The 11,657-nt window shown below is 31.7% G+C and overlaps 1 protein-coding gene across 1 annotated transcript in view; it reads left to right on the forward strand.

The window, feature by feature from the left end:
* TRPM7 (transient receptor potential cation channel subfamily M member 7) overlaps positions 1-11,657 on the forward strand; it is a 94,761-nt gene that overhangs the window by 32,611 nt on the left and 50,493 nt on the right. The window contains 3 exon segments of the mRNA XM_006920365.3: positions 549-621; positions 2,363-2,463; positions 11,362-11,496. Coding sequence (XP_006920427.1) covers positions 549-621; positions 2,363-2,463; positions 11,362-11,496 — 309 coding nt within the window.

The raw sequence follows: 11,657 nt of genomic DNA on the forward strand, positions 1-11,657 counted from the left end.
ACTCTCCAACTAGGTGGATGATCTCTTTTTTTATATACTGCGAAATAAAGTTGGTTGAAAAATTTGTACTGGGGTTAGTACAGTAGTCTTTTACTTTATGAAAAAGGTTATTAAATAAAAAATTCTCAAATGATGTTACATTTCAAACAATTTAAAGAAATTTTCAATAAAATTTCTCATCAAGGACACATATAATTATTTGAGTTGAGAAATTGTTCACTCTGTAGAAAGGACAGCAGGATTTTCTCAGACAAGTAAATCCATAGCCTCAGCCCATAAGTAAGTTACTCAGTAGTAAAGGATATAACAGAGGTCAAAAAATGAATATAATATGAAACCAAACATTTTGAGTGTACTTATAATTTTATTTGGTAAATGATACAGAGTCTTTTAATATTATATTTTTTGGTTTCTTTTTTCTGAACAAGAAATAAAACCCTCCAAAACTATATCTCTCACGTTGTTTGATGTTACTTTCTATTTTATGTGTCTTATGCCTTAGCTTTTAAAATGTAATGGCATAATATTATGAATTAATCTTTAAATAGATTACTGTTTTCCACATTGGATCAGATGAACATCAAGATATAGATGTAGCAATACTTACTGCACTGCTTAAAGGTAAGACTTAAACATTTTTTTATTTGTAAGATCTTTTATATCCTATATATCTAAGACAGGACTTTTTAATTTAGCAAAGTAAGAACGAATTTTTCAGTAATTTTTATTTGCGAAAGACACATTTAACCTTTGGCAATACATTAGCTTTTATTTTTATCTTGTAGAATGTTTTTTAAAATTTATAGCAGGATTTATGCTACCAGACTCATTTAATTATCCTGTTAAGATTATGTCACATTTTCAATTGGCGGAAAAATAAGTGCTTAAAGATAATAAGATATTAGTTGATAGAAATTCAGGATAGTGTTCTGAAATATGCTGTTTTCATTCTGAAGGGCAATTGGAAAGAAAACCAGAAGTATCTTCTAGGACAGAGGTGTGAATGTAAATCATGTTGAATTATTTTCCTCTCGTTATCTTGCCAAAAACATCCACCTGATGTAACAAACAGGATTGCAGTGAAAAATCATTTAAAAAATTATAACCTAAAATGGTGTCCCATCTGAGTATCTAAAAGACCCAAGTACGCAGTGAGGTGGCAGGAGCAAAGCAAGAGGGCATTTGTTGTCATTCACAAGAATTTTCCAAATATTAGGCCACAATAAATTGCTAATAGATCAGATATTTAAAAAATACTATAATAAAGTATAAGATAATATATACATCATCTTGGGAACAACAGATCATAAGTAATAGGATACCCAGAAACCATTAAGGGAAAGATTTATAAATGGGATTGCATAAAAATAAAAAGAGAGTACCAAATATTTGGCATATACTTTTTGTGTTTTAGTGGTATATTTATCTCATTTTATCCTTACAGTAGTCTTAAGAGGAAGACTTATTTTTCTTTATAGATGAAGAAACTAAGGAACAAGAATGTGGAGAGATCACAGAGAGCTGTTATTAATAATGAAAAAGATGAATACCTCAGGGAAAAATGAGTCAGAATTTATGTAAAAGATATTAGCAGAATATCTTTTACATAGGTAGGGGAAAATCTGGAAAGATAGTGTTATTTTTAAATAGCACATTTTTTTAAAAAGAAGCTTTATTTTTCTAGTGGATATTCTTATACCTCTGATGGATGTTATAACCTTTTTGGAATATATTTTGGCAGTATATCAAAGCTTTAAAATATATATCCTTCTTCCTACAATTTGGCTTCATCCTATGTAAATCACCAAATTACACAAAAATATACTCACCAAAAAATTCAAGTAACCTGAATGTTCACTAGTTAGAATATTTGTTGAATAAATTTTAGTTACCTTTAAAAGGTAGTGTATATAAGGTAAATCTATGTACTGTTGTGGAAAACTAATGTATGATATTAAGATACATAAAGTAGGCTGCCGAATACTTCGTATAGTATGATCCACTTTTGCATAAATAATTAAAAGCATACATACGTATTTATATATGCACCAAAAAGCATCTGTAAGGATATTTTTCATAATCTTAACAGTGAATACTGTCTCTGTGATAGAAATAGGTCATCTTTGTTTTCTTCTCTTTGTTCTACATTCTGAATTGTTTGCAATGTGAGGCTTTTCTATAGTTGGAAAATAAAAGTCCTCAATCCTGGGAGTAACTTTATCTCTCTGAGGCAGACTACCTCTGAACAGTGGCTGATGTCAGCTGTGTAAGTTAGTTAAAAGGAGTGGGGAGAATCCATAAGTGTTCACATTTTAATGGAGATAAATTAATTGAACTTGTCAACTTTTCTCTCTTCAATTAGGTACTAATGCATCTGCATTTGACCAGCTCATCCTTACGCTGGCATGGGATAGAGTTGACATTGCCAAAAATCATGTATTTGTTTATGGACAACAGTGGCTGGTATGTAAAATAATCTGTATACACAATGTAATTTAAGTAATAATGAAGTGTTTGTTGGAACTGTATTCAAATTGACATTTTACCTGTCACGTGCAGAATTTACCAAAGTGCAAAATTAGTTTACCTAAACATTTCTACAACAAGCAAATCTATTTAGAATTTAATAAGTCCTGTTTGCCTCTTGATAAAACTTTGTTTTTTATAGGGTAAAAATCTCTAAAGTTCCTAGAACTGAAATAATGCTTATGCATCTTATTATGTTCGTCAGGGAAATCGGCCAGCAATTTTCTTTTCCTGTGGCGTACTTGTCTGGTTTTGGTATCAGGATAATGCTGCCCTCATAAAATGAGTTTAGAAGAGTTCCCTCCTCTTCTCTTCTTTGAAAACATTTGAGAATTAATTCTTTGAATGTTCGGTAGAATACATCAATGAATCTGTCTGCTCCTGGACTTTTGTTTGTTGGGAGGATAATTTTTCATACTAGTCTCTTAATGACCCTTCGTATTTCTGTGGTGTTGTTACTTCTCTATCATTTCTGATTTTGAGTCCTGTCTGTTTTTCTTGGTAAGTCTATTTTTTTTCTTGGTTTGCTAATTTTGTTTCTTTTTTTTAAAGAACCAACTCTTAGTTTCATTGATTTTTCTTTATTAAAGTCTTTTTAGTCTCAGTTTCATTTATTTCTGCTCTAATCTTTGTTACTTTATCCCTTCTACTCACTTTGGGTTCTGTTTGTTCTTTTTCTAGTTCCTTGAGAGGTAAAGTTACATTGGTTAAGATTTTTCTTGTTTCTTGAGGTAGGCATTTATTGATGTGAACTTCCCTCTTAGAACTGCTTTTGCTGCATTCCACAAATTTTGGTATATTTCCATTTTTGTCTGAGGTATTTTCTGACTTCCTTTTTAATTTCTTCTTCGACCCATTTGTTGTTCAGTAGCATGTTATTTAATCTACATATTTGTGAGTTTTCCATTTTTCTGCATGTTATTAATTTCTAGTTTCACACAATTGTGGTCAGAAAAGATGCTTGATATTATTTCATTCCTTTTAACTTTATTAAGACTTGTTTTGTGACCGGGAAAATGTACCATGTACACGTGAGAAAAATGTGTATTCCATGGCTTTTGGATGGAATATTTTGTATATACCTGTTAATTCTGTCTGACCTTAGGTGTCATTTAAAGCAGATGTTTCCTTATTTGTTTTTTATCTGGATAATCTCTCCATTAATGTGAGGTAGTAAAGTCCCTTATTATTATTGTATTGCTTTTTCTCCCTTTAGATCTATTAATATTTGCTTTACATATTTAGAAGCTCCTATGTAGGGTACATAAATATTTACAAATTTATATCCTCTTGTTGGATCAAGTGCTTTATCATTGTGTACTGCCCAACTTTGTCTCCTGTTACAGTCTTCGTTTAAAAGTCTATTTTGCCTGATATAAGTATAGCTACTCCAGGTTTCTTCTGATCTCCACTTGCATGGAATATCTTTTTCCATCCCTTCACTTTTAGTCTGTGTGTGTATCTTTATACCTAAAGTGAGTCTCTAATAAGCAGCATATAGATAGATCTTGTTTTTTTAACCTGTTTAGCAACCCTTTTGATTGGAGCATTTAGGCCATTTACATTTAAAGTAATTATTGATAGGTATGATAACCATTTTGTTAATTGTTTTCTGGCTGTTTTTGTAATTGTTCTTTCTTGCTCTCTTCCTTTGTGATTTGACAATTTTCTTTAGTGATATACTTATATTTCTTCCTCTTTATCTTTTGTCTGTTTACTATGGGTTTTTGTTTTGTGTTTACCATGAGGCTTACATATATGATAGCTTATATTTATGTCTATTTTAAGTTGATAATAAAGCTCAACATTTTTACTCTCGTCACCATAATTTGTTTTCGATGTCACATTTTAGAGCTTTTTATCTTGTGTATCCCTTAACTAATTATTAAAATCACAGTTAATTGGACTACTTTTGTCTTTTAACCTTCATACTAGCTTTCTGTGATTAATCCACTATCTTTACTATATATTTACATTTCCAGAGAGATTTATTCTTTCATATATTTTCTTGTTACTAATTAACATCCTTTTCAGTTTAAAGTAATCCCTTTAACGTTTCGTGGAAGGTGGGGAGTTTCCTTGTATGTAACAAGTAATTTTTCTCTTGCTACTTTTAATATTCTCTCCTTATCTTTAACTTTTGACAATTTAATTATGTGTCTTGGTATGACTTCTTTTGGATTCATCTTATTTGGAACTTTCTGGTTCTGGATGTCTGTTTCCTTCCCCTGGTTAGGGAAGTTTTCAGCTATTATTTCCACAAATAATATTTTTGCCCCTTTCTCTCTCTCTTCTCCTTGTTGGAGCCCTATAATAGAATGTTAGTTTTTGATGTTGTCCCATTAGTGCATTAAGCTGTCTACACTGTTTTTCTTTTTTTTTTTCTTTTTGCTTCTTTAATTGGGGGAGCTCCACTGCCCTGTCTTTTGAGTTCACTGATCTTTTCTTCTGCTTCCTTTAGTCTGTTGTTGAAGCCTTTTAACGTATTTTTCAGTTGTTATTGTAGTCTTCATGTCTGTGACTTCTCTTTAGCACATTCTTATTTTTCTGTCTCTTTGTTGAAATTGTCACTGTGTTCATCTGTTCATTTCCCAAGTTTAGTGAGCGACTTTATGACCATTACTTTGAACTCTTTATCAAGCAAATTACTTATCTCCATGTCATGAAGGGATTTTTTTCATGAAATTTTATCTTGTTCTTTTATTAAGAATATATTCTTTTGTTTTAGTAACTCCCAGTAGTTGAGGATGTGCCAAGACTTATCATTGTCTCTTAGGAAAGGATGTCAGCACCTACATTCAGGCTGATTGGAAGCCAGACTCTTCAGAAATAGCTTTTTAAAAATCCTCAACAACATATTAAGAAACCAAATTCAATAATACATTGAAAGATTTGTTCCAGGTATGATGCAAGGATGATTCAACATCACAAGTCAGTGTGATACATTGCATTAACAAAATGAAAGATAAAAATCCTATGATCATCACAGTACATAGAGGAAAAGCATTTAATAAATTCAATATCTATTTATGAAAAAATTCAATCAACAAGTAAATATAGAGAGAACGTATTTCAATGTAATAAAGGCAGTATGTAACAAACCCACAGGTAACGTCATACTCAGTGGTTAAAAGCTGAAAGATTTTCCTCTAAGATCAGGAACAAGACAAGAATGCCCACTCTCACCACTTTTATTCAGCATAATATTGGAAGTCCTAACCAGAGCATTTAGGGGGGAAAAAAAAAGAGAAAGAGAGAGAAAGAAAGAAATAAAAGATATTTAAATTGGAAAGGAAGTAGTAAAATTGTCATTGTTTGCAGATGACATGATATTATGTGTGGAAAATGTTAAAGACTCCATCAAGAAAATTAGAACTAATAAATTTAGCAGAGTTGTAGGATACAGATCAATACCCCAAAGTCTGTCATGTTTCTATACACTAATAATGAACTATCAGAGAAATTAAGAAAATCGTATTTACAATTGCATTAAAAAGAATAAAATACCTAAGAATAATTTTAACCAAAGAGGTGTAAGACCTATAAATTAAAAAGTAAAAGATGTTGTGAAGATGACAAATTAAAGAAGACACAAATAAATGGGAAGATATTCTGTGCTTGTGGACTGGAAAGATCAATATTGTTGAAATGTTCATAATACCCAAAGCAATCAAAAGATTCAGTGCAATCCCTATCAAAATTCCACGGGCATTTCTCACAGAAATAAAATAAATTTTAATTCTAAAATTTATATGGAATAGCCAAAGCGGCCTTGAGAAAGAAGAATATAGCTAGAGGCATCATGCTCCCTGATTTCTGACTATATTATAAATCTTTGATAAGTAAAACATTATGGTATTGGCAAAAAACTGACACAAAATAAATGGAGCACAATAGAGAGCTCAGAAGTAAACCCATGCATTTGTGTTTTATTAATTTACAACAGTGAGCCAAGAATATACAATGGGGATAGAACAGTCTTGTCAATAAATGGTTTTGGGACAACTGGACAGCAACAGGCAAAAGAATGAAACTTGACCACCTCTTAACACCACACAGAAAAATGGTGACTTGAACATAGAACATAGGAACCATAAAACTAGAAGAAAACATAGGCATTAAGCTCCTCGCTACAATTCATGGTGGTCATATTTTTAATCTGACAACAAAAAAAAAGCAAAATAAACAAGTGGGACTCCATCAAACTAAAAACCTTCTTCACAGCAAAGGAAACAGTCAAGAAATTGAAAAGGAAACCTACTGACTGGGAGAAAACATTTGCAAATCATGTATTTTTGAAGGGATAACATCCTAAAAAAGAACTCAATACAACTCAATATCAAAAAAGATTTGAATAGACATTTTTTCCAAAGACATACTGATGGCCAAAAGGCACATGAAAAGGTGCTCAGTATCTATCATTAGGGAAATGGAAATTAAAACTATAATGAGATAGCACCTCATACCTATTAAAATGGCTGTTATCAAAAAGACAAGAAATAAGAAATACTGGTGAGGATGTGGAGAAAAGGGAACCCTTGTTTACTGTTGGTGGGAATGTAAATTGATATAGCCACTATGGAAAACAATATGGAGGTTTCTCAAAAAATTAAAAATAGAACTACCATGTGATCCAGCAGTCTACTTCTGGGTATTTATCCTAATAAAATGAAAACAGTAACTCCAAAAGATATGTGCACGTGCATGTGTACTACAGCATTATTTATAGTAGCCAAGATATAGAAATAATCAGTGTCCATCAGTGGATGAATGGATAAAGAAATTGTGTCTGTCTGTCTGTCTGTCTGTCTGTCTCTCTCTCTCTCTCTCTCTCTCTCTCTCTCTCACACACACACACACACACACACACACACACACACACACAAGCGAGCGCGCACACCTTGAGGGTATTAAGTGAAATAAATCAGAAAGATAAATGTTGTATGATCTCTCCTATATGTGGAATTAAAAAAATATACCAAGCTCATAAATGGAATAGATTGGTGGTTGCTAAAGGGAGGTGGGAGTAGAAGAAATGGTGAAGGTGGTGGAGTTAAGAGGTTAAAAAAAAGAAATAGTACTCTATGTAGAAGAGAACTCATCAGTGTTCTCATGGATGTTTAGACCAGTTTCTAATGCAGTCTTCCCCATCTTACTGAATGGCACGAGTCTCTTCTCAGTTTCTTAGACAAGAAACCTCAATGTCATTTTTTACTTTTCCTCATATATTACAGTCCTGTTCTATTTGTAAATCTTCTCAGATCTGCTTTCAAAATACCCAGTTTTATCATCTTGGTCCAATTTATTACCCTTCTTCTGTATTGTTTTAGTAGTAACATCTTAACGTAGTCTTATTCTCATGCTTCCTTTTCTGTTATGCATGGAAGGTTGATCACCTCACATTTACCCAGAGCACAATCTGGAATCCTTATAATGGCCTACAAGGTTTTATATCATCTGCCCCATTTTTACTTCTCTGACCTTACATGTTAACCACTATCTTGTTTGCTCTCTTTTATATAGCTATTTTGGCATTCTTACTGTTCTTAGCATATCAAGAATGGTCCTCTTTATAGGTTTTGTACTTGCTGTTTTCTCTCTCTGGAACATTATTCCCCTAGATACCTTCCTGGTCTTGCTTTCTCTCTCTGGCTTCTAACCAGATGTATCCTCCTCAGTTCGGCTTTTACTGTCCACCCTATTTTAATTGCAGCCCTCTATGATAGCATCTTGTATGTTCTTCTCTGTCATTTTTTTCTTTAGCATATATCACCCTCTGATAAACCATATATTTCAGCTATTTATTTATCTCTAAGTAAATTTTAAGGAAGCAAGAATATTTTTCCGTTTTATTCACTGCTTTTTTCATAGCTTGGCACGTAGTAAGTGCTTGCCAAATTTTTGTTATATATCTGAATCAGTTGGAGGCTACGTAAATTAAATGTTCATTTGTATTTTGGAATATTATCCTCCTATTACAGAGGATGAGCTAGGTCCTTTCTACACAGTATAAATAGCAAATTGCAAAAAAGTATGCATAGCATGATAATTGCAACAAATTTTGCTTATGAGTAAACACATTCATATCCACATACACTGGTTCTAGAACTTTTCTGGAAACTGTAAATATGGGATCTGTCTGCAGAGATGAGGGCCAGAGGAAGGAAAGTTTTATTTTATGTCATTTTGATATTTGACTTTTTTAAAACCATGAGGATTTGTTTTCTATTTGATAATTTAAAAAAACTATTTGGTCACTTTCCCTCTTACAGTACTGCAGAGAAAGAAATTGATGTTAATCAGCTGTGGTAAAACAACTATAGTAAGCCAACCTTTTATTCCATTGAATAATTTCACTGGATTTTTGATTTCCTTGGATGTAAAGGCTTTAACAAAGCCTTTAACATCTATGTATATGTGATTTATCTCATAGATTTGTTCTGCACAGTGTTGTCTGATTTTGTACTTTCTTCATGATAAATGTAGAGTTTGCAGGACAACTTTTTTTTTCCCTCTTGATTGTTAGGAGTTAAGTATTCATTGAATGAACCAAGAAATATTGCTTACAAAGCAAATTTTTTTTTAACAATCTTTTTTTCTCAGATATGAAAATTTAATTAAGCTTTGTTCTAGGAAAGTGGTCATAAACCCAATCAGATTGAACACTTCTTTCTTATTTATTTATTTAATAATCTTTTAAAAATTACAGTTGACATGCAATATTAGTTTCAAATGTACAACAGTGATTAGACATTTATATAACTTATGAAGTGATCACTCTGATAAGTCTAGTACCCATCTGGCACCATACATAGTTATTACAATGTTATTGATTATATCCTCTCTGCTGTACTTTATGTCCTCCTGACTGTTTTTATAACTGGCAGTTTGCACATCTTAATCCCCTCTCACCTGGCAACCCAAAACTTTAAAACAAAAAGTTTATTATGCTCTTTTTTGTTATATGAAAATGAAATTTTATAAATACTACACAAGTTTAAAAAAAAAATACAATGCCCTAATTGTAATAAAGACAGAGACACAAAAATGGTTTATAATAAAAATAGATATTTCAGTATGCGGATGCTCAAGAATGGCAACGTATAAAAGACAGTAAATAATCAGATACTTTTACCTTTATTCATAGAATCAGTGTAAATGCTGCATTTGTGAGTGCAGACTAATACAGGAATGTTGCTACTAACTTAAATTCCATGGGGAGGAGGAAAACACCCTTACAAGTACAGAACAAGGAAAGAGCAGAGAGAGGACCAAGTGGGCAATAGAGTAAAAGTTGTTAATGTTAGGATAACAAGAAATAGAATTATTTGTATGTGATAAGTGAAGGAAGGAAATAATATTAACTAAAATAGGAATAACATGCCATGATAAATTATAGGCTGTTGCTGTGAAAAAATGAATACATATTACATTCTCATAAATTAGTTGGGTTTTAAGTGCATTGTCAAAGTATTTTTCTTATTATGACCTAAAACTGAATTGTGAACAATATCACAGAAAACACATCTTTCATCTTGAAATTCTATCATGTATAAGTCTGTATAGTAAAAAAATCTTGAAGATTATGTTCTTTGCCAAGTGGTACAAATAGAGGATGGATTGGAGGGAAAAAATGGTAATAAAAGCTGCTACAGAGAAGTTGTATAGTTGTAAGGTAAGCTTCTGAAGACAGAATCAGAATAAGCTTGAAAAACAACAGATAAAAAATGGCAGTGATTCTGGTGTTGACTTTTTATCACAGTTTTTTTTTTTAATCACACAGTACCAAACTATTAAAAATATACGAAAGTTATAACCCATATTGATATTAAATATATTATTAAATGTCTACTGATAAAATAACTTTTATTAATGATACTCAAGGAAATCTCTGTATTTCTGTCTCCGTTAATTTAACATTTGATTGAGAGTGTGTTAGAGTCTATAAAAGAGCCTCTAAAAACTTAGAAGGGACAGCTACAAATGCTGACTGATGGATATATCCATGTTATATTAAACTCAAATGGCACAGGTTGTAATCCTGTTAAGAGATGTGATTTTTCTCTAATGGTGCATAATTTCTGTTAAAGTTCTAAAAGAAAACTAAGTACAATCTTGTCTAACTTATATGGTAGTTGTATTTTGGGGGAATTTCATTGTAGAGCAAACCGTGATAGAATACTATGTGTTTATGTGCAGTATTACTAGATTTTCATTCATGAGCATCTAACAGAATAATAGGAAATTGTGTGAGATGTGGGACAATTCATTTGTGAGTGAGATTGTCTAACAAATTGCATGATTTCTGGTATCTTTTGACCCTACCTATTAAATGCGAGTAATGGTCCCCCGTTATTGAAATGATCCCTCCCAAATATTGAGAATTATTGCTCTAAGATATTTTTTCCTAAATTTAGTTGTTGATGGATTCTTTATTGTTTTTTCCCCCATGTCACACTTGCAAATACTACAAAGGAGTGTTTATAGAATGTTATTTGGGGAATGCTACTCTAGAGTTGCCTCTTCATCTATTCTCTATATAGACCTTAAGTCCTAGCCTTTTACAGTTTTACATCTTTTTAATTTTGTTCTAAAACTGTTAGAGGATCAAGGAGGTATAAATGCCAAGGACTTGCATTTAGAACTGTTTGTATAATTAGAATGTGTGAAACATATTTACTAATTTTTTTATTAAATTTATTGGAGTGACATTGCTTAATAAAATTATATGTTTCAAATGTACAATTCAATAATATGTCATATGTATATTGCATTGTGTGTTCACCACCCAAAGTTAAATTTCCTTCATATTTATTAATTTTGATACTCTTTTAGGTTGGATCCTTAGAACAAGCTATGCTTGATGCTCTTGTAATGGATAGAGTTGCATTCGTCAAACTTCTCATTGAAAATGGAGTAAGCATGCATAAATTCCTTACTATTCCTAGACTGGAAGAACTTTACAATACTGTAAGTATATGTTAATATTCTTTGTTAACTAAATTTTATCATCTTTGGGAAGTGTCATTTTACCTGAACATAGTCAATCCTATTGATAAAACCTTTAATGTCGTGGTAGATTACATGGAAAAATTACAGCCAGTCTTTGTACAGATTGGTTATATGATAGT

This window comes from Pteropus alecto, unplaced genomic scaffold (genome assembly GCF_000325575.1).
Source record: "Pteropus alecto unplaced genomic scaffold, ASM32557v1 scaffold86, whole genome shotgun sequence".
Lineage (NCBI taxonomy): Eukaryota > Metazoa > Chordata > Mammalia > Chiroptera > Pteropodidae > Pteropus > Pteropus alecto.